This window comes from Wyeomyia smithii, chromosome 2, assembly GCF_029784165.1.
Source record: "Wyeomyia smithii strain HCP4-BCI-WySm-NY-G18 chromosome 2, ASM2978416v1, whole genome shotgun sequence".
Lineage (NCBI taxonomy): Eukaryota > Metazoa > Arthropoda > Insecta > Diptera > Culicidae > Wyeomyia > Wyeomyia smithii.
This window is the reverse complement of record NC_073695.1, coordinates 146,433,023-146,458,167: the sequence shown is the minus strand read 5'-3', so window position 1 is coordinate 146,458,167 and position 25,145 is coordinate 146,433,023. Positions and strand designations below refer to the sequence as shown.

At 40.2% G+C, this 25,145-nt stretch overlaps 1 protein-coding gene across 1 annotated transcript in view; it reads left to right on the top strand.

Annotated features, from left to right (window-relative positions):
- Positions 1-25,145, top strand: part of LOC129720030 (JNK-interacting protein 3) — a 600,772-nt gene that overhangs the window by 81,590 nt on the left and 494,037 nt on the right. The window contains exon 2 of the mRNA XM_055671442.1: positions 18,177-19,107. Within this exon, the coding sequence (XP_055527417.1) occupies positions 18,177-19,107 (931 nt within the window). The remainder of the gene's footprint in view (positions 1-18,176; positions 19,108-25,145) is intronic.

The following is a 25,145-nucleotide window of genomic DNA, read 5'->3' as shown; positions in this document are numbered from 1 at the left end:
CATCTCAGCTGGTTTCGGTTGCTAAAATAACAGAAAATGAACAGGATAGTACATTTTTTTGAATTTCGTTAATTTTGTGAGCGCCTCGCATGCGGTTAAAATTTTGGCAATATACAGAGATCTCGGTAGTGGTGGGGTGTTCGAGTGTAGAAGCTAAAGAATGAGAGTCATTATTAACAGAAGTGTTTACCAGAGCAGAGCAGGTCGCGTCATTTCCTACATCTCTAGGTTGAACAAAATTATCACCAGCAACGGTCCTCTGATGAGTGAGTCAATTGCGTTGAAGACACGAGTGCCTAGATGAGCACGCAATGCATTGTGAAGTAGGAAGGTGTGCAGGATCGCTGATCATCTGGGGTTGAGAAAGTGAAAACTCGTCGTTCGCCGGGTATGGGTTAAGAGTAGTAGGTAGGTTCCCCTTCGATCCGGTCACCACATACCTAGCTGTTCTATACTGTCCTATGGCATTTCTTGGCCTGTCTCTTTCTTGTGCTTAACTTTTAGTACATTTTGGGCATTCTGATTGAGAGTGCCATAACATGTGTTTCCAAACACGTGCGCCAGCGTAAGCGCTAAGAACCCGCGCGTGAGCATGGGCGACGCTACAGTTTGTCGAGTTCTTTTTGTTTATTCAATGCCTCGGTGGCTTTAGTGACTATTCATCGCGGAAGGCAGTGTTTTCGCCAACGCTTGCATAGCAGAATCGTTCACGGTCTTTCTTCAAGATTTTCCCGGTTATCTTTACAAATGGTCTTATTTTGGTGGACAACGGCGGACGGCCGTGTCCCGGTTCTACACTCTACCAGTTTTTCATTTCCTTCAACGGAAGGCTTACTGTCTTTCGGACTAAGCTAAAATGTACCGTATGACAAAATTCTGCGTGACGGAACATAAGGTATTTTCTGCGCGGGTGTGACGTCACATACGTTTTCCTGAAATCCATCCACGCCCCAGGTTAGTCCTATCCCCTTCCGCCTACATCCAACCAAACGACAAGAACACGTTAAGACCTCGGATCCGGAAACAGCAATCAGACCCGCACGATACTTTCAAGGCCCGAGGGAGACAACCCAATATGCCAGTCCGTAATACTTTGGCCCAGTAGCGGAACAAATTTAATAAGCTGCTTACCTATGGCAATGGAAAACCATCAAACAACAAACCAGTGCTTTTAATGCAAAACATTCTAGCTTTAAGTTAGATTTAGTTTCAGCTCGTAGTCGGCAGCGAGGATAAAAAATTTGCTTTTAGTTATTAAGATACTTTAGAAAGTAAGCTACCAGATATAATTGGCGCCGTTAAACATTAAATTGTATTTGTGCCGTGTCAAATAAATTATAGATGAAGAAAAAAAAAAACATTACGCTTGAGAAAATCGTGGAGGAATGCAAAAGTTTAATTAACCTTAAGCAGGACACTGTCTTGATCGGTAACAAGGTACCCTCTACATCACTTTCAACAAATGCAGTTCGGATCGACCCTAAGCAAAAATTCAAGGGCAGGTCTGGCGAAAGACAGGACAGCACTCCAAAAACACCCTGTTGGTCCTTTGGTAGTATGCATTCATCGAGCCAGTGTCAGTTTAAGGATCACAAATGTCGTGACTGCGGTAAAATTGGTCATCGCGAAAGCTATTGTGCCTGTTTTACTGCGAAGAATCGGCAGAAATCATCCAAATTTAACACCAAGAAGCAGCAGCATTCAAGTAAGAGTGTTTTCGTCGGTAACGTAAAGCAGAGTCGGCGGTACACAAAGGTAAACATCAACGGAGTTCCAATAAATTTCCAGTTAGATTCGGGTTCAGAAATAACCATTATCTCTTGTGAAAATTAGGAAAAAGTGGGATGTCAAGCATGAAATCCGGCAGACTGTGGAGCTAAAAAGACTTCCGGTGGCAAGCTGAACGTTTCGGATATGTTTTCGGCTACTGTCAGCATCGGTGGCATACACTCAAAATATTTTTCACGTTATGATTACCGGAAAAGTTATGTGAATATTTTCCACTGTCATTTTCACGTAGATTTTACGTGATTGTCATTTGTGTTCATCATAATCTGGTGAGATGATTTATCCTGTGAATATTATTCAGTAGACATATGCGTTTCATGTGATTTTCACGTAGAATTTAACTACCGGCAAAGTGAAAAGCATTTGATTAACGGATAGCTTCTACGTTTTATAAAACGTATTAATTTCGATTGTGGTTTCCCAAATTCTTAAGAGAGAAATTAGATTTCAGAATTTTTTGAAATATGTTGCTAGATAAATCGCACGGGCATGCAAAATTTCCAATTCGAAAATGGATTGAACGACATAAAAACTGACAAATATTAAGACATTCACCGTCGATAATTACTGTTAGCTGCTACTGTTTATGCTCAGGTAACTCCTGGATCTTTGAACTGAATCCGTACAAAATCGGTAAGGTAAAGATTCCATGTCGAATAATAGTTTTTCTAAATCTCACTCATTGGCAAGCCATCGATGAAATCAATTTTATGTTCAGAGACCGAATTACACAACAGCTTCGCCATTTTGATTCTTGTATATTTTCGCACGGAGAGTTCGTTCTGTTTGACGTTGCCAAGTTCACGTAAATACTACGTGACAAAACATAGTATGCATGTGATTTTCACGTAGATGTTATGTTTGTCACATAAATCATGAAAACTGACAGAAAATGAATAAGCACAGGAAATTTCACGTAACAATAACGTGAAAAATATTTTGAGTGTAGTTAAAACGTGAAAATTTACATGTGTGGTACCAACCGCAACCTTAACGTGTTAGGTTCCGATGCAATGGATAAATTCGGTCTGCGGCATAAACCATTATCTTCAATTGGTACATAGTAGTGATTCCGATGATGATGTTGCCGAGTTGAAGGCTCGTTTTCCAAATGTCTTTAGTAACACTATGGGCCTCTGTAAGAAAACGCTGGTGGATTTTACAATCCAACCAGATACACAGCCTGTGCTCAAGCCGAAGCGCCCAGTCGCCTATAGTGTAGAAGCGTTAGTGGAAGAGGAACTTCGCAGACTTGAAGGCTTGGGTATAATCACACCGACTACGCATGCCGATTGGGCGGCTCTAGGGTGGTTTACCGGTGAAACAAAAACCAAACTTTTTTCAATACAGATATACCGGTTTTGGATAGGCGAAAAAACCGGTAATTTCGATATTTTTCTTAAAATGAAAAAAAAAAAAAAAACTTGTCAAAATATTCATAAATCATTTCAAGGCTGTTGAATGCTACCTACATAGGTACCTAGGCGTTAAAAATCACACGGCGTTGTATATAGTAAATACATTTAGACAGAAGCAACATTGAATATTAATCTACCCTTACCTATTTATCAATTTTTATTTCCCACTTATTTGTTCTGCTTGGATCCAGACGATGTGTTTGTGTGTATCGATAATATGTCAAAAAAGTTCATATCAATAAAGCAAAACATTTATTTTCTAAGTAGAACAGCTTATCTCTATATACACTTAAACTTACAGAGACAACTAATGGGTTTTGAACCTACCAGTTCAACTCCAAATTCTGAAAATCATAGTTTGAGGCAATAATCACAATCATTTCCGCGAAAAAAACGCAAGTCATTATTCGTGTTGTGCTATTTAAGAGTAAAACTAAAAAGATAATGTATAAATATAAATTTGAATTAGGAATTTATTTTTTGTTTGGCGTCTCCATGTGAATTGCACAGGTTGCACCTAGTTATGAACAAGTTGCTCCTGATATAAAGTGTTTACAGGATGAAATAATCAATCAATAAAGAATTTCATCCTAAAAATTACTGCTCCTTGAAAAAGTTAAATTTAAATAGCTGTAGTATGCTTAAAGCTTCGCCGCTCAAACCGCAGCGGATTTAATTAACAACAATTCTAGCTGAGATAAATGCTGTCGCAGGTTCAATTGAATTTGGACGAACTGTTTGAAGAGCAACTGAACATAGAAGTATTTACCTACGATTCCTTCGAATTCGTAAAATGTAAATTCTTGTCTGATCGCCATTTCATTATCTTCTTCATTCATTTACTCTTCTCAACAATTTAAAAAATTGTTTTTCTAAGAATTTGAAAATTGTTCACTAATTAAAACAAAGTTTTGCGATGTAAAGATAATTGAAATAAAAATCTGCTTGTTTTTTTGTTAATATGAGTTTCGAAACTATGTTCTTCGTAATCATATCACTGATTCCTTCATTGAAGTTTTCCAAACACTGTTAAATTAATCCAGTGTTGTATCTGGATCGTATACCACAAGAGATCAAAACAATGGTCGCAGTGATCCAAAACCAAACCAAACAAGAAAAATCTGGATCGTGATGAAGCATACAGAGAAAAAAATCTTTATGTCGAACCGAATGTATAGAATTGCCTCCATCGCTTATAATAAAAAATTCCATAATATTCTTGCAAATTTAAATGTTATTACACATAATTTATTAACAGAATCGTTGTTTACGTCAGAATCAACTGAAATTTAAATGACATGATATTTTACGGGATGTGTAATATTCAAATTTTTTTGCTGTGTAGATACTTATAAATGCAAAAACTTAATCATGACGCTAAACAAAAAATAAATTTCAAATCCTAATTTATGTATATATATTATTTTTCAGTTTTATTTCTGAAAAGTACAGAGATATGACTTGCGTTTTGCCCTATAAGACCCTATTAAATTTCATTGTGATCGGATTTTTAGTTTAGAGGTTATGTATCAAAATGTAAAAATCATGAAACATCATTATCTCGAAAACTATACAACCGATTTCAACAAAATTGGTTTCAAATGCTACCTGAAATACCCTTAACTTTTGAATTTTATGAAGATTGGACATGTGGTTCAATAGTTATGAAAAGAAACGTGCTTTGAAGACTGTTCAATCTCACTCATGTTTCTCAGAGATGGCTGGACCGATTCTCATAAAACCAGTGTCAAATGGAAGGTCTAGTTGCCCCATAAGACCCTATTGATTTGTTTTGCAATCGGACTATTACTTTGCCTGTTATGTTTAAAAATGTGAAATCCAGCTATGAAAAGGAACATATTTCGAAGACTACTTGGACTCACTCATATTTCTCAGAGATGGCTGACCCGATTTCCACAAAATTAGTGTAAAATTAAAAGTATAGCTGCCTATTGAATTTTACTGTAATCGGACTGTAACATCGTCTGTAATGTACCGAAATGTGAAAATCACGAAACTTCATTATCTCAGAAACTACACAACCAATTTGATCAATATTATTATCAGATGAGCGGGCTAGTTAATTAACTGATGAATTATGATACACGTGGTTTCAAAGTTTGGGTGCCCTATACATTCCCATTTCATTTGATTATAATCGAACTTAAGCAACCGTTATGTATTGAACTGTTAATAAAACAACGAAAGTCTATTATTTAAAAGATTACATGACTTATAGACTGTTCCGAAAATTATAAATACATCTTCTTTCTTTAATAAAACAAAAAATACAGGATTTTATGGGTCATTTTATTCTGAAATATAGATAATAAGTGTTTTCTTTCCAGTTTCAATTCAAGTTGGGATTATTTTTCGTAGGATACGCGAGTTCTCTAACTTTTTTCTTAACACTACTCATAAGCTTTTGCACAGTGTGTTCTCCGACCATTTTTATCACTTTAAGCCTATCTTTTTAAATTTTTCAACATTGTCCGCTGGTTTGACATATTTCCTCAGCTTTGCCTTGGTCAAAGCCCAAAAAGTTTCAATAGGGCGAATTTCAGAGCATGTTTGGAGGATTCATCTCCTTTGGGACACATGTGACATTATTTATTTTATACCACCCTAGTGCATCCTTAGAGTAATGGCAAGAAGCAAGATCGGGCCAAAAGATTGGAGGATTGTTATGCTGCTTAACCATGGGTAACAACCTTTTCTGCAAATACTCTTTCACGTAAATTTTACCATTCATTGTGTCTTTCGTAATGAATGGACGAGATATTTTCCCACATTCACAAATGGCCTGCCAAACCATTACCTTCTTGCCGAATTTTTCGGTGTAAATGGCTTTCACTGGTCCAGGGGCATCCTTTCCCTTCGGTGATGTATAAAATTGCGGTCCTGGCAGAGTCTTATAGTCCAGTTTTATGTACGTTTCGTCATCCATGATAACACACCCCATTTTTTTGGTCAGAAGTTTGTCATAAAGCTTCCGAGCTCTCGGTTTCACAGATTCAGCTTGTTTTGGATTTCGTTTTGGCTGCTTCTGCTTCCGACGGGTCTGCAGACCCATTCTTCCCTTGGCACGCATAACGTTACTCGCCGAGGTTCCAAGCTTTCTCGCCACATCTCGTACTCATACTGAAGGATGCCGCTTGTAGTATTCCTTAACCTTTTTGTCCATTGTGGGATCAACAGGCCCGGGTTTTCTACCACGTCTTGGGGCATCAGTAAATGTGCACTCTTCACAATACTTCCGCAATGCGGTTTGAACTGCTCCGACACTTATACCTTCTTCTCTGGCTAATTTTCTTATAGAAAGACCACTCACGGTGCCCCATTTGTGCACAATTCGCTTTCTTTGCTCGGGAGAAAGGCCACGCATTTTCAAAATTTCGCACTGAATGTTAGAAAAAATGACAGCATCTGTTTCTTTTGGATGTAAACAACAGGACGCAGCCAACGTTTGGTTGAATACTCCACGTTATTTGAAATGACGGTTGATCGTAAGTGTATTTATAATTATCGGAACGGCCATAGGATATGATCAAAGTCAAATAACAAATCGTTTAAAATGATTGGTTTTATCGAAATGACAACATCCTCGACTTTTGGCTTCTGTATCGCCTTAATTCTGAATATATTCATATTGGGTGGTATTCGGTCATTTTCAGCAGATTTTCTGGCATCAATCTAGCACCGGAAATATCCATATTGGGAGAAATTTAGTTAAATAACTGGTTGTTTTACAGAAATTTAAAGTGGTTCAAAATGGTGTCCAGGGTCAATGTTTGGTTTCTATGCATCATCTTGATTACGGAAATACCCATATTGAGTAATATTCGGTCTGTTTCGACTGTTTCCTAGAAGTTGCCATTCAGCAATTCAAAATGGTGCCTGAGGTTAATTGTTAGCTCCGTGCATCATTCTGGTTCCAGAGATACTCATATTGGATGGCATTTGTTTATTTTAGGCTGTTTTTCACAAACCGGTCGCCATCTTGCATTTCAAAATGGTATTTAAGATAATTTCTGGCCTCTGAGCGTCATTCTGGTTGAAGAAACACCCATATTAATTTTCAGCTTCTTGCAACATTCTGGCTCCAGAGATACTCATATTGGGTGGTATTTGGTCACTTTGGGCTGTTTTTCAGAAACCCAGAGTCGTCATTTTGGACTTTAAAATTGCCTGTGAAATCAATTTCTGTCATTTGGGTGTTATTCTAGTTCCGAAAACAATCATATTGAATGGTATTTGTTCATTTACGGCTGTTTGCCAGACACCAGAAATCACCATCTTGAAATGCAAGATTGTGTCTGTGATCAATTTTTAGCTTCTGTCCATCTTTCTGGTTCCGGAGATACTCATATATAATGGGAATCGTCCATTTCAGGCTGTATCCAGAAACCGAAAGTTGCCATCTTACAATTCAAAATGTTGTCTGAAGTCGATTTGTGGCTTCAGCGCATCATTACGGTTCCGGAAATACCCATATTGGGTGGTATTTGGTCGTTTGCCGCTGTTTTTCCGAAACCGAAAGTCGCCATTTTGGATTTCATAATGGCATTTGAAGACAATTTCGATCGATTTTAGCTCCTGTGTATCATTCTAGATCCGGATATTATTATGTTGGGTGGAAATCGGTCATTTTTGGCTGTTTTCCAGAAACGGGAAGTTGCCATCTTACAATTCAAAATGTTGCCTGAGGTCGATTATGGAACATATTTGTTACCCCTAAAAACATTCACATGCTAAATTTGGTTTCATTTACTCTCGAGATGTGCAGAAATTTGTGTTTCATTTGTATGGCACCATCCCCTTTTAAAAGAAGGAGCGGTGTCAAAATATTATGGACATATTTTTTACCACTAAAAACATTTACCTGCCAAATTTGGTTCCATTTAGTTGATTAGTTCTCGAGATGTGCAGAAATTTATGTTTCATTTGTATGGGACCCCTCCCTTCCAGAAAAGGGAGGGGCGTCCAACTATTATGGACATACTTGTTACCCCTTAAAACATCCACATGCCAAATTCGGTTTCATTTGCTTGGTTTGTTCTTGAGTTGTGCAGAATTTTATGTTTCATTTGTATGGGACCTGTCCCTTCCAGTAAAGGGAGGGGTTTCAATCTATCATAGAGACCTTTATCGGCACCAAAAACCCCTACATACAAATTTTCACGTCGATCGGTTCGGTAGTTTTCGAGCCTATATGGATCAGACAGACAGACAGAGAGACCAGACTGCATATTTATATGTATAGATTACAACATCAATATTTTAGAACCTTAAGAGTGAATATACATTTATTGGATTGAAGCGTTCATGGGAATCTATTTAAACAAACAAAAGTTTGAATGAGAAAGGCAAGGTCTGACCGCTGTGTGGATTAATTTAGGTTTTTTTTTCATCTATAATTTATTTGACACGGCACAAATACAAATAAATGTTTAACGGCGCCAATTAGATCTGGTAGCTTGCTTTCTAAAGTATCTTAATAACTAAAAGCAAATTTTCATCCTAGCTGCCGACTACGAGCTGAAACTAAATCTAACTTAAAGCACAGAGAACAGACTAACAGGAGACGAACATACGGTCTGAAGAAAGAGTGTAAAATTTTGCATGTGGGCCACGAATTATTCTCCGAATAAAACCCCTCGTTATGCTAAATGGTAAAGTAAAGTGTGATGTCGCTGTCGTCGCTAAACAGCCTGCCTTTTCATCAGTGTATGTACTTTTCACTCCCGTTGGTATTGACATTAAAATATATTGGCTATGTCGTCCGCTCCACGGCGACGGTAGCGACATCACATCTTAGTTTACCACTTAGCATGACGAGGGGTGTAATTCGGAGAGTATATTTCTGCGCGCATAATCTGTTTTTCACACTTTTTATCGTTTGCTTGTTAGTCTGTTCTCTGTGCTTAAAGCTAGAATGTTTTGCATTAAAGCACCGGTTTGTTGTTTAATGGTTTTCCATTACCATAGGTAAGCAGCATATTGAATATGTTCCGCTGCTGGGCCATTATATTACGGGCTGGCATATTGGGTTGTCTCCCTCGGGCCCTGAGAGTATCGTGCGGGTCTGGTTGCTGTTTCCGGATCCGGAGTCTTAAAATGTTCTTGTCGTTTGGTTGGATGTAGGCGGAAGGGAGTAGGACTAAACTGGGGCGTGGATGGATTTCAGGAAAACGTATATAAGGGACATGTAGGATAGGTCACGGCTCGCCAAGACATCACGAACAGGAACAGCCGGCTGCCTACTTTCGGCCTGCAGGGAAGCTATTTATTTAGACCTGGCGTCACGGTGTACAGGGCATGACCAAACAACGTGCTCTATGTCGTGATATTCTTCACCACAGGCACAGATACCACTTTCCCTGAGCCCAACACGACGGAGATGCGCATCAAATCTATAGTGATTGGACATAAGCCGGGACATCACGCAAATGGAATTCCGACCTACATCCAACCCCTTGAACCACGAGCTCGTCGATACCTTGGGGATAATGGAATGTAACCACCTTCCCAGTTCCCCTCTGGTCCAAGCATTTTGCCAACTGATGATCGTATTCTGACGTACAAGTGCGAAAAATTCATTAATGGCAATTGATCCTTCGTAAATATCATCGTTTGTTGCGCCCACCTTAGCCAAAGAGTCCGCTTTCTCATTACCCGGTATCGAGCAGTGAGAAGGGACCCACGCTAAGGTAATCTGAAACGATTTTTCGGATAAAGCACTCAGATGTTCCCGTATTTTCCCCAGGAAATACGGAGAGTGCTTAACATCTTTCATCGATCGGAGAGCCTCAATGGAACTGAGACTGTCCGTAAAGATGAAATAATGGTCCGTGGGCATTTTTTCGATAATCCCTAGGGTGTACTGAATTGCAGCTAATTCTGCGACGTAAACAGAAGCAGGATTATCGAGCTTATGGGAGACGGTTAAATTGTTATTGAAGATACCGAAGCCAGTGGACCCATCAAGAAGTGATCCGTCAGTGTAGAACATATTGTCGCAGTTGATGTTTCGATATTTATTGGAAAAAATTTTGGGGATCTGCTGCACGCGTAAATGATCCGGGATTCCACGAGTTTCTTCTATCATGAATGTATCGAAAAACACAGTAGAATCAGAAGTATTTAATAAGTTGACACGATTTGGAATATTCGAAGAAGATTAACCCTTCTTCATGTGATTAAAATACAATGTCATAAATTGGGTTTGAGAATTAAGTTCGATTAACCTTTCAAAATTTTCAATCACAGGACGGTTCAAGACCTCACATTTGATAAGAATACGAGCAGACAGGCTCCAGAAGCGGTTTTTCAATGGTAGTACTCCAGCTAAGACCTCCAAACTCATTGTATGGGTCGACTGCATGCAACCTAAGGCGATACGCAGACAACGATATTGTATTCGCTCTAGTTTGATCAAATGTGTGTTTGCTGCGGAGCGGAAGCAGAAACACCCGTATTCAATTACAGACAATATCGTTGTTTGGTAAAGCCTTATAAGGCCTCCTGGGTGTGCTCCCCACCATGATCCGGTTATTGTACGAAGAAAATTCGCTCGTTGCTGGCATTTTTTCATCAGATACCTAATGTGGCAACCCCAGGTGCCTTTAGAGTCGAACCAGACACTAAGATATTTGTGTACCAAAACCTGAGGAATCGTTTTACCCATTAATTGAAGCTTTGAAGCTGAGCAGGTTCATTCTTCCTAGAAAAAACTACTATCTCAGTCTTCTCCGGAGAGAATTCGATACCTAGCTGTAGAGCCCAAGCAGACAAATTGTCCAAGGTATCCTGCAATCGTTCTTGCAGATCGGCAGCTTTGGCTCCTGTAACAGAGACCACGCTGTCGTCTGCAAGTTGTCTTATCGTGCATGAATTTTCCAGACATTCGTCGATGTCGTTTACATAAAAGTTGTAAAGAAGGGGGCTTAAACATGAGCCCTGGGAAAGACCCATGTAGCTAAAGCGAAAAGTTGCCAAATCGCCATGCATGTGCTTTCCGGACAACAAATTATGCAAAAAATTGTTCAAAATTGGAGAAAATCCTTATCGGTGAAGTTCGCCCGAAAGAATGTCAATAGAAACGAAATCATAAGCCCCCTTAATGTCAAAGAACGCTGACGCCATTTGTTCTTTGCGAGCATAAGCCAGCTGAATATCTGTTGAAGGCAACGCAAGACAATCATTCGTTCCGTTGGCACGGCGGAAGCCAAACTGAGTATCGGATAGTAGACCATTTGATTCAACCCAGTGGTCTAAACGACGGAGTATCATTTTTTCCATCAATTTCCGGATACAGGATAGCATTGCAATTGGCCTATAAGAGTTGTGATCAGAAGCTGGTTTCCCTGGTTTTTGGATGGCGATCACCTTCACTTGCCTCCAATCCCGCGGTACAATGTTTTGCTCCAGGAACTTATTGAACAAGTTCAACAAGCGCCTCTTGGCAGTGCCGATTCTTCAACAAGTTGAATTTGATTCTATCTAACCCAGGTGCGTTACTGTTACAGGACAGGAGGGCAACTGAAAATTCTGCCATCGTAAAAGGTGATTCTATCGCGTCGTGGCCCGGAGACGCATCGCGAACAATGTTTTGCTCAGGAACAGAGTCCGGACATATTTTCCTGGTAAAATCAAATATCCACCTTCTTGAAGACTCCTCGCTTTCGTTGACCGTTACGCGATTCCGCATTCTTCGGGCTGTGTTCCGAAGAGTGCTCATCGATGTCTCCCTCGACGTCTCGTTCACGAACCGACGCCAATATCCGCGTTTCTTTGCTTTAGCCAAGCTTTTAAGCTTGGTATCAAGCTCCGAATACCGTAAATAGTCGCCAGGTATACCTCCCTTCTGGAAGGCCAAAAACGCGTCGGATCTTTGCGTGTAGGCATCGGAGCACTCTTGGTCCCACCACGGAGTGGGAGGCCGTTCTTTGATCGTATTGTCATTTGACATGCGACAACTTCGATGCCTGGAATCGAGGGAAGGTTAATGCGATAGAGAGAATAGCACTTTTTAATCCCAAAAAGTACTCCTCCATATGGGGTGTCTCGATCAAGGTGAATAATATGAAAATCATGAAAGTTGAGATCAATATTTGAAGTAAGCATGCATCGCATTTGATTTATCAAAACTTTAAACGAATCAAGTTTTGGTAAAATACTTCTACAATTCCACTGTAAGACAGAGATAGAACCCTTCATATACGCAGTTGAGTTAGGCATCGAAGGATACAATCGCTGCAAGGAGGGGCCATTGGGCAGTCAACTGCTACAAAAATAATCTAACTGTTGGGAGGAATGCTGTAAGAAAAATTTTAATCGGATCGGGTACATTGAAAGTTTCAAAAATCCAGTCCACAATCTCAGAAAATTTCACTAGTCCAGAGTTTGTTTGATCAACTGGATGTGATGTGTGGAACAACTGGGGTTTTAGATGTGCCTAGCAGCGCTGGGAACTCCTTCTGGGACTTTAAATTTGCAAGCCCAGGAGGAGTTTGCTTCGGTTTTTCCGCAGCACTGTTTGGTTTGTTTGTATCTTTCATTCCTTTTTGAGAAATCTTAGGACCTTTTCGGGAGAGCTTAGGAGAGGAAATGTTTTTCCTCTTCCTAGAATCCCCAGGATTGGCATAAGATGTTCCCGCTGGTGCAGAGGAAAACAGATCAAAAGGGTTTGATGTTATGGGAGAGGTGGTAACGGTTTTCTTTAGCATATCAGCGTAAGAACGCTTTGAACGCTCTTTAAGAGACCGTTTTAATTTATCCCTGCGCTGCATATACACCGCACATGTCGAGAGCTCATGCTGATTTTCCTCACAGTGAATGCATTTTTTAGCATTTTTACTGCAGGAATCATCCGCATGATTATCCCCACACTTGCCACAACGTGCCTTATTGCAGCAGTAGGCGGCGGTGTGGCCTAACTGCTTACAATTCAGGCAGTTCATGACGCGGGGCACATAGAGCCGCACAGGGAGACGAGCCCGGTGGATCGAGACGTGGCTAGGCAATGCAGACCCGGCGAACGTAACTCGAAACGAGTCTAACGGAGTGTACACCTTTGTGCCGCCGACGAGAGATACAGACCGCAATTGCTTGCAGTCCAAAATCTTTATTTTTACATCAGTGCACAAAGAATTTTTGGAGCAACCGAAGCTACTTTGCAAAATACACTCGACCGACAGACTCGAATCGGTTTTGACACTGTCGATCTCCACGTCTCGTGCGGGTATATACACGCGATACTCGCGTGTGAAGAGCTCAGAGCAAGCCATAGCGTTGGCCTGTTCCAGGTTACTGACCACGACACGGAGCTTGTTAGGTCTGACCTTGGATATTTCGGTCACAGCCTTGTACCCTTTCGTCAGGTCTTTCGAAATCTGCAGTATATTTAACGGCTTTGATTTCGCTCCTGCCTTTGGCCGAAAGAAAACAGTATAGCTGCTCTTAAATCCGTCCGGGTCGAGCCTGGGGCGAGGGGGGACTGAAGAATAAACAGGGGGGGGGGGTAACAGAAGGGTCAGGGTCAGAGGGGTTCGGGGTTGGTGGCGCGGGAGGTGAGCGATCTACATCCATCGCGCTAAGTCTAGCGTACTAGCGCCGACAAGAACACGTACCTCTTTACTTCTTCCTTCCAGCAGTGGTTGTCCGATCATTCGAAGCTGCAGCGGTTACAGCCAGCAGCACCAATACAGCAGCTTCAAACAGCCACCAGCAGCGAGCCGGGTGTGAGATCACTCTACACAGCGACTCAACTCAACTGTCAACTGTTGGCTTCTTCTTTTTCTTCTTTTGTGTTGAAATTCTCGTCCACTGCTGTAGCACAAATCAGTCAGCAGCCAAATCGGCTTACGCACCAGCTGGCAGCCACGATGCGAAACAGTTGCACAAAGGCGGGCGACCTTTAACGCGGATTAATTTCACTCGATCAGGCAAACAATGCCAGCACTTGCTCACACGTCTTTTGTATTATATTCTATCGGAGCGATCACCAAACACGTCCGATACTTATGCGTGTTCGGCACAGAATGACTTGCGTTTTTCCGCGGAGATGATTGTCATTACTTACCCAAACTATGATATTTAGAGTTCTGTAGTTGAACAAGTATGTTCGAAGACCACGAGTCGCCCCTGGTTTGTATTAGTACGAATAAAACAAAAATACCGGTTTTTTACCGGTCTTTATTTTTACGAATACCGAAATACCGGTTTTTCGAAAAGTCGGTAATACCGACCACCCTAGGCGGCTCCGATCGTTGTGGTTCGAAGACCGAATCGCTCAGTGCGAATCTGTGCAGAGTTTTCAACGGGTCTCAATAATGCTTTGAAGCCAAATAGTCATCCACTATCACTTCCTGAAGACATTTTTGCACGCATGGCAAATTGCACAATCTTTAGGCATATCGATCTGTCCGATGCATACCTTCAGGTAGAGGTAGACGATGAAAGCCGAAAATTGCTTGTCATCAATACACACAAAGCACTCTACCGTTTCAATCGTCTTTCACCCGGCATTCGTACAGCGCCGGGCGAATTTCAACAAATCATGGATGCCATGTTCAGTGGAGTTGAATACGCCTGTCCGTATCTTGATGATATTCTAGTGGGAGGCCGAACGAGAGCAGAGCTGAAACATAATTTGCAGCAAGTGTTAGGACGTCTGCAAGAGTACGGATTTACCGTTAAAATTGAAAAGTGTAGTTTTTCATGAGTCAGGTGAAATATCTGGGTCAGTTAATGGATCGCGAGGGTATTCGTCCGGATCCGGAGAAAATCACCGCAATCATCAGCATGTCTGCACCACACGATGTCCCTACGCTTAGGTCCTATTTAGGAGCTGTGAATTATTACGGGAAATACTTGAGAGAACAGAGGAATCTTCGGCAACCTTTGGATGAGATTCTAAAAAAGGGTACCAGTTGGTCCGATAAATGCCAACGTTCGTTCGATCGTTTCAAAGAAGTTCTACAGAGTTCATTGTTATTGACGAACTACAATCCACGACTAGATATAGTCGTTTCAGCTGATGCGTCCAATGTGGGAATTAGCGCTCGCATAGCACATCGTTTCCCGGACAGATCGGAGAAGCCTCACTCCGGCTGAATCGAAATATAGCCTAATTGGAAAAGAAGCATTGGCACTTATATTTGCTTTGACCAAGTTCCATAGGATGGTTCATGGTCGTCACTTCGTTTTACAAACAGATCACAAACCGTTATTGGCTATATTTGGATCGAAACGAGGTATTCCTGCCTACACTGCCAACCGTTCACAAAGGTGGGCGCTAACTATGCTATTATACGATTCTAGCAGCCACGGATCATTTCGGACACGCCGATATCTTATCTCGTCTGATTAATTCGCATATTAATATATGCGACGAAGAGTATGTTATCGCGTCAATAGAGCTTGAGTCAATCATCTGTAGCATTGTTAGCGAGTCCGTCGGTTTCTTGCCTGTCACTTATAGAATAATAGCCGAGGAGACCGCGAAGGATGATACTCTGCAGAAAGTGAAAGCTTACATAAAAAATGGTTGGCCCAAAGCAAGAGAGAAATCGTAGGCAGTCCCGAGATTCAGCAGTTATTTCCTCGGCGAGATGCGCTCAGTTTAGCTCAGAAGTGTTCATTGTATGCAGAGAAGATTGTGATACCGAAAAAAATGAAGAAACGTGTACTTGAACAACTTCATAAAGGTCATCCAGGCGTCGAACGTACCCGTTCGTTGGCACGCAATTTTGTTTATTGGCCGAACATCGACGACCATATCAATGCGATGGTACGTGGTTGTAATGATTGCACCATGGTAGCAAAGTCAGATACAAAAACATCCCTCGATTCGTGGCCAGTTCCAGAGAAACCGTGGCAAAGGGTACATATAGACTATGCAGGTCCTGTGAACGATATGTATCTCTTGGTTCTGGTGGATACACTATCAAACTGGCCAGAGGCAGTGGCAACTAAGCGGATTACCAAGTCAGCAACTTTGGCTATACTTAGAAGTATTTTCGCCAGGTTTGGCATGCCGGAAGTTATGGTATCGGATAACGGTACATAGTTTACCACGGTATCATACATCTCAAGACAGCACCCTATCATCCGCAAAGCAATGGACAGGCGGAGAGATTCGTCGACACATTTAAACGCGCAGTGAAAAAAATCCAGGCAGGAGGGGAAGAGTTGCAGGAAGCCATTGACACGTTTCTTCTCTGTTACCGTTCTACTCCTTGCCGTAGTGCTCCAGATTCGAAATCTCCCGGTGAAGTAATGTTGAGTAGACGGCCTCGCACTTCACTTGAGCTCATCCGGCCACCAAGCAGTTTCAGCAATGCCCGGACTCCATTCAAGATCAGCAGTATAATCTAAAACACGGAGCAAAACCAAAAAGCTTTGATGTAAAAGACAAGGTGTTCGCCAAAGTGTAAAAAGCAAAGCTTTGGTGCTACATTCCGATTCGGAACTTGACCTTCTGTTTATTTATTCACAGACTTCGCAGCCGACTGTTTAGTGTACAGGACAAGTGCGGGCTAGCGCTACGATCCTACTGACACTAACAGTCTCTCCCAAGCCGAGACTCGAACCTACGACGACTGGCTTGTTAGGCCAGCATTGTACCTCGAGACCATCTGGGAGATGTTCGCTAAAGAGTATCAAGGTACAAATTGGAGCTGGGTGGCAGGTGAAATAGTAGAACGAATTGGTGCCGTCATCTTTAACTCATGGGTTCCTGAACGTCAGCAGTTTTTAAGATCACACAGCAACCAGTCATCGGAATGACTGGCAACATTGTCAGCGAGCACTAGAAGAGCGGATCAGAAGAAGCAATCCGGTTGACCAAGTGTTCCTCGCAAACCCATTCGCGAAGTTATTATTTTATTGTATGTAAATATACGATTCGTCTTGTTAATTAGACTCGTAATATTCAGTAAATTATTTTAGAAATACCGCATATTTCAAAGGCGGCTGTTATGTTTATAATTATTTGGTTTTTCGTCCAGCAGACCCACTCTGCAATTAACATTAGCTTCATCGATCAAGAGAGTACCGAATATCATACTCGATACACTCATACCAGAGCACTATCAGTGATAGCAGAGTTGGTCAATTCTCTCGATAACAGATTTCCTATAAATACGACATGAATCTGGCACTCTGTCTCTTCTTGTTTCTCTAGCGCTAATAAATGATTTATGGCGACGTTCATTCGTTTTATACAAATTGGGTTTAGTAAAAATGAACCATTTCTTGCTAAAAGAATTGAGACCAGTGACTTTTATCGAAAAAGAACGAACAATATCAAATTTATAAGACCTTGTGCATCTAGTGGCCTGGTTACAGCGAGAATTGCTCATATAAAAAATTTGAATTCAACAATGAAGTAAAGAGTTATTATGAACTATTTATTGCGGGTTTCAGCCTTTTGAATTCCAGCTTTTAGTAAAAAACCCGACCAGCAACTCTGACGCACAACACTATAGTATTGCAAATGGTCTAGTTAGACCTGTGCGCCGACCATATCATCGGCGGCGGCGGCGTAGAAAAAAATTTTAATTGTGTACACTCTCATGATCGGTTTTTTTTATTTCAACATAAATAAATGAAAATATGTTCATCCGGGTTGACAGGATGTCAAAAAAAGAAATAAGAATGGTAAAGAAGCAAGTAGACAAACTATTTAACAACCAGCAAACCAGGCGGCGCGGCGTGGCGGCGCACAGGACTAGCTCTGGTTTAATTCACGAATGGATAAGATAATAAAAAGACAGAATTTTTCTGTGCGGCTTTGCCAGTGCCATTATTTTAACAGTAAAATTGGTAACACTGTAGAGCTCGGATTCAATCCTATTTATTGAATTGAAATTGGTATTGTACATGTTTTTGAAAGGAAGTTTGTTTTCTGTTTCCTACTACTAAGATATGTCATAACAATTGATTCATACAATATTTGTTTTATAGGTTCAATCACTGGCTGGATCAATCTACCAAGAATTCGAACGTATGATACAGCGATATGATGAAGATGTTGTTAAAACTCTAATGCCGTTGCTCGTCAATGTCCTAGAATGTTTAGACTCAGCTTATCAAACCAATCAAGAACAAGATGTTGAATTAGAGCTTCTGCGTGAAGATAATGAACAGTTGGTAACGCAGTATGAAAGGGAAAAAAGTGCTAGAAAACAGGCTGAACAAAAGTTGTTGGAGACTGAAGACTTGGCCGAGCAAGAAAATAAAGAATTGGCTACTCGTTTAGAAGCACTGGAAAGTATTGTGCGTATGCTTGAATTAAAGCATAAAAACAGCATGGATCACGCTATTCGCCTGGAAGAACGTGAGACGGAACTAAAAAAAGAGTACAACAAGTTACACGAACGTTATACAGAGTTGTTTAAGACGCATGTTGATTATATAGAGCGTTCAAAAATAATGATGGGTAATTCGTCACACTCTCAAATAAGTGCAACGTCAGATCGGATAGATTCGCAAAGATCGAAAATTGCACAGATCACTCGCTCCTCCGGTCCTATTTCTTATGGCTTTACCTCACTCGAAAACTCCACGATGCTTGAACTGGATGTACTATGCAGTGCAGGTAGTAGTTCAAGCTCTGGACCTTCCTCACTACATAATGAAATAGATAATGTTGTAACCGCAGAAAAATCATCAGAAACTGAAAATCTTCTCCATGTAAACCAAGCAACATCTCCACAGAATGATATTTTAAAGCCTTTAGTATCTAGTTTCAAAGGAGGAAAATCAACTACTAAAAAAGAACAACGGTCTGCTAACACGTTGTATCAAGAATTGTCATTTCAAGATGACAACTTCGAAAATGAAGAATCGGATATAACAGGTGGATGGGTGCATCCAGGGGAATATGCATCATCAGGTATGAACTAATTTTTATGTTTAAGTAGCAAATCAATTGTTTCATTGTTTTCTATTGTTGATTGCACTAAGTCGAAAAGAGTTAAGGAGGCGGCCAACTATTATTTGGAAAAAGCCGATCATGATATTGACGATCCACTACAAAACCGAATTTGAAGACCAGCGACAATTTTTGTCGCATGCCGTACGTTATACCTAATGTCAGAAGTAGTGCACTGTACTGCCAGGGCACAGTTGTACAACATGGCAATTTAGGCGAACATGAGCTTTTCAATGCGATTTTGTGTGCGATTTTTTGGCTCCAACCAAAGTTTCTTCTGAGAAGTTTTTTCTTATAGTTAGTCTTTTTTTATGTGCAAATTAAATTATTATTATTATTATTATTATTATTATTATTATTATTATTATTATTATTATTATTATTGTTATTATTATTATTATTATTATTATTATTATTATTATTATTATTATTATTATTATTATTATTATTATTATTATTATTATTATTATTATTATTATTTATTTTCTGTTCATCCGACTTGTAGTCTTAATGAAGTTATACTAAAATAAAAGTGTTTGTGGGTGGGAAAAGCCGTCTTGATATGCGCGAGAAGCAGATTTCAAGCCGGCATAAAAACCCAACATCTTTTTCGCACAAATACAGTAGTTACAAGTCAAACATAAATCGTACAATAGGACAACACTTACAATGTTAAATAGTTGAACTAACATTAAAAATTGAAATTATCGATTATTATAAGCTAAAGCCATTCGACGAAAAGGTTCATGAAGGCCATAGTTCGTGCGGCGCGCATTTACCTGCAATAGTCGCTGATGGCGTTGCGGGCGAAGAAGGCAGTGCAGCTGAAGCATAGTCAGAAGAGCTGGGCAATCATAATACCGATACCAATCAATAAACAGAGGTTTTTCGTAGGGCGGCAGATTATCAGGATTACTCCAGGGTAATGAGTGACAAATCCTTCGTATGAAGTGCTTTTGAATGCGCTCAATTTGAATTCACTGATCATAGTATGGATCCCATACAACACATGCAGTTTTCAGGATCGACCGTACCAAAGAGCAGTAGAGTGTGCGGAAAGTGCCTGGGTCTTCAAACTCCTTTCCGATCCTATAAATCAAGCCAAGTTTACGATTGGCTTTATTTATAATTGTCGAGTAGTGCTGTCTAAACGTCATTTGCGTGTCTAATAAGATTCCTAAGTCAGTGAAAACTTCGCTTCGTTGTAGAGTTTTTCCATCGATGGAATAATCAAATAACAAGGGCTGTTTTTTACGCTGGAAGCTGATCACGGTACACTTTGGGACGCTTATCAACATGAAGTTGCGATTACACCAGTCATTAAACAAATCGATAAGCTCTTGAAGCCTGCTGCAATCCTCAAGTGTTTCAATAAGGTGAAAAAGCTTAGTATCATCCGCGTAGAGCAGTCTTGTGCCAGATGGTAAAATCCGAGTGACATCATTGATGAACAGTGAGAAGAGCAGCGGCCCCAGTATGCTGCCTTGAGGCACACCGGAACTGTTACTAAACCAAGTAGATTGTGATGTACCCGACTTAACAGCAATCTTACGATCGCTTAGATATGAGTTTAACCATTCAACCATCCCAGCGGCGACTCCGAGCTTATAACACTTGGCACAAAGTAACCCATGATCAACACGATCAAAGGCAGCTTTTAAATCCGTGTAGATGGCATCGATTTGAAGACTCTGTTCCATGCCACGAAGACATAATGAAGTTAACTCCAGTAAGTTTGTAGATACAGATCTGCCAGGATAAAACCAATGCTGCGCGGTAGAAATATAATTTTTTACGCTGAACATAAGATGATGATGAACAATTGATTCAAAAACTTTCGAGCAAGCGCACAAGCAAGAGATTCCGCGGTAATGTTCAATATTTCGTTTATCGCCTTTCTCAAATACCGTGAACATAAACGATTCCTTCCATCTACGAGGATATTGATGATTTTGCAAAGAAAGGTTCAAGATTGCAGTTACCGGAAATTTTATATTTTCGATGCATTTTTTTCAAAAGAATAGCAGGAATATTATCTGGTCCAGGGGAGAATGACTGTTTCAGACTGCAGGTAGCGTTAGCAACTTCATCAGGGGTAATAAAAACGTATCAACACTGAGTACATCACCGGGAACCAGACACAAAGCTGCGGAAATAACGTCGGATGAAGCGCATTTACTATTAAAGACGTTTGAAAAGTGCTCAGCAAATAGGTCGCATTTGTTACGATTCGTAGACGCTTCACTGTTGAGCAAACACATAGTGGAAGGTAAGCCTTCCTCCTTACGTTTCGTATTAACAAACCTCCAGAAGCTTTTCGGGTTCAAACGTAGGTTGTATTCGGCTTTACGTACAAATGCCGCATACAGACTTCTGTTCAGGGCTTTGTAAGACCGGCTAGCACAATTAAAGCGGATGCGATTAACAGGGTTTCTATTCCTTTGATAGGCACGCAAGGCTGATTTACGAGTGCGGTTAAGTCTTGTAAGTAGCCTGTTTCCCCAAATAGGTTTCGGACGAGGACGAACTTTTGGAACATGCTGAAGTATAAGACCCTGGATTATATCGGTAAAATATGACACGACTTCGTCCACAGCCCTAAATCGGTTGAAAAAGGTCCAGTCGATATCTCTCAGTGCTAAATTGATAGCATCAGAATTTCCTCGTCGCAAGTTAAAACTGTTAGGATCGAACTCATCTATGAACTGTGTATTAACAGGTTTGTTGACGGTAACCATTATTGGTGGGTGATGGACGTCAACATTACAGAGGGGAGCAGGAGCAGTGGTGACTGAGCACGCTGGCAAAACATGCAAGTTAGCGAAGATCAGATCCAGATACCTACCATTCGGGTTACAGACAGAATTGATCATACTCATATTGTGCATACTGTGAAAAGCCATGCCGTCTAACAAGCGAGAACTGCCGATGTTAACAGATGATCGCAATGCGAAATAAAAAACTTACTTTTCTATTTGCAGAAATTATTGTATACATTCTTCGGCAAAGTTGTAGATCGATTAATTTTAAGCAACTTTGTAAGAAAAAAATGTAGCTATTAAACTGACCGATTTTGAGCAGTTTAACGTTTCCCAAAAAACCGTTTTTTGCTCTATTTTTTCAGTTCAAATTTAATAACAAAGTTGTCTTCGGATGACATTAAGAGCTTTAAAAGACGCAACTTTTGACGCAAAAACATTGTCGATATATCAAACAGGTGGAAAGTTAGCGCTCTGAAGCGCTCAGCTATATACTCGTTCGAATTAAAAAACCCAAATTATTCCACCTAGCGGTGAGACCCAGCCTTTCTCGTTCGAACTTATTTGTTAAAATAGATTTACACGAATACTCCAAGCCAATAAATATTCACTGGGCTTGGTGGTTGAGCTCCTATCTCGGGTTCTTATAGCTTCACGGAATCCTAAGATTAAGCCACAAAGCTATTGTAGGAAAGTTTTACCAGCCCAAGGGCACGTGCTCTCGGGTGGCGGATGGGAGCTACACGCTCGTAAATAATAACTCATGAACTGAGCAACTCTGACTCAGTTTAGAACGATGTTCGTAGACGTCAAAAAATGAGTAGAAGTCCTTTTTGATTTTGAGTAACTTTGACTCACTTTTTGGGTTCCCTTCATATAACTTCTTTCTGAGTAACGTCGCATGTAACGACGTCCATTTTGAAAGAAGATTACGATGTGCTTCAGTTTGTGACAAATGTTTTTTAATTGTGTGCGCCTCAGATGGCATTATAACTGTTTACTTTTTTTACAAGGTAATTATTGATGAACATGTGGTGTCGTTTATTGGCCGTGGCGGATTTCTAGCCAGTAATGAAACTGAACTGTACCCAAAAAATGAGTAATGTCGTACTTAAATTTTGAGTAATAATGACTCATTTCAAAGACGCCTAGTGTTACTCAGTTTTGAGTATTTTTGGAGTTACTCAATTTAGGAGTTGTTCCACTTTTTACGTAAATGCGTCAAATGTTACTCATTTTAGAGTTATTATTTACGAGCGTGTAAGGGAGATGATGAGAGTTAGATACCTGTGTATCTGACTCTCATCATATCAGAGTATTTCCTACTCTGATCTCGACGATCTCCTATGTGAGAAAGTTTTTTTTTGGCAATATCAGTTAACACTAGTTCTAAAGAATTATTCTCACACGTGGAACAGACCACTTAGCGCAAGCTTTTTTCTTATCTATATCCGTAAATATTCTACAGTTCCATTTGTCAAGTTTGTCACTTATAAGATAAGCTAACAAAACCTCTCCATATCCATTTATTCCCATGTTACGAATAAGCACAAAAAGGATGCAAAGATTGTAGCATCTATCAATATAAAGAAAATTAGAATGTTCTAATCGAAATAAATATGAGCAGATTACAATTAAACTCATATTCTGTCGTGTATGTTCAATTAAAAAGAATTAATACTTTTAGTTGTTTTTCTGGCGGTGTGACTCTTGCATTTATGGGTGGACTGCATTTAAAAGTGAAATGAAATTCTTCACTTTTTACTGTTAGTTATATGTGCAAATTTGCAAAGTTGTATTGTTGTATGTAGTACTAGCTGACCCGGCAAACTTCGTCCCGCCTATTTTTGTGCTTAATTTAATAATTAACACATTCCAAATTCATTGATTCTTTGCGATTTGTTTATATCGTTTGAAATGATTGGTTTTATCGGAATGACAACATCCTCGACATCACTACACTGAGCGTCACTCTGGTTAAAGAAACTCCCATATTTGGTCATTTTTGGCTGTTTTCCAGAAACCGGAAGTTGCCATCTTACAATTCAAAATGTTGTCTGAAGTCGATTTGTGACTTCAGTAAAAATGGCATTTGGAGACAATTTCTGGCCTCTGAGCGTCATTCTGGTTAAAGGAACACTCATGTTGGATGGTATTTGGTCATTTTCGGCTATTTTCCAGAAACCGGAAGTTGCCATCTTGGATTTCAAAATGGCATTTGGAGACAATTACAGACCTCTGAGCGTCATTCTGGTTAAAGAAACGCCCATATTGGGTGGTATTTGGTCATTTTCCGCAGTTTTTCAGAAACCGGAAGTCGCCATCTTCCAGAAGAAGGAGGGGTGTCGAAATATTATGGACCTGTTTGTTACCCTTAAAAACATTCACCTGCCAAATTTGGTAGCATTTATTTGGTTAGTTCTCTAGATGTGCTGAAATTTGTGTTTTGTTTGTTTGGAACCCCTCCCTTATAGAAGAGGAAGGGGTGTCAAACCATTATGAATATATTTGTTACCACTAAAAACATCCCCCCGCCAAATTTGGTTCCATTTACTTGATTCGTTCTTGAGATGTGCAGGAATTTGTGTTTCATTTGTATGGAACCCCTCCTTATGGTTACATTTGTCACTCCTAAAAACATCCACATGCCAAACTTGGTTCCATTTGCTTGATTAGTTTTCGAGATGTTTATGAATTTGTGTTTCAATTGTATGGGACCTCTCCGTTCCAGAAGAAGGAGGGGTTTCGACAGTGGCGTCTCGTCCTATTGTGCACTACGTGAACTACACCAGGTGTTGTTGGTGGGGACTTCATACCAATTTCAAGAATAACTAACAAAAATCAAAAGCTAAAAAATCCATCAAACAGTATCAATGATCAACTAGTAGGGGTACTGGGGGTAAGCCCGGCCCCCTAAGAAAGATGATTCTTTAGTAGGACTTGATGGCAAATATTGTTATATTTCTTTCACAGAATCATTGCCCAGATTGTTTTCTACAAGATATGAAAGCCTTCACTACTTTCAAACTGTTATTTTACAAGGAATAGTGAAGTTTTGAAACGAAGATAAAAACGACGTTTAGCAACCAGTGCGGCACCCCTTGGGGGTAACACCGGTACCTAAGTTTGTTCATGAATTTACTCGAATTAACTGAACCAATTTGAATTCGGAAACCGCCAAATAAGTGATCTTACATTTCTGTATGTTACTGTTGAATTTGGTTGTTTTCGGGTAGCTGG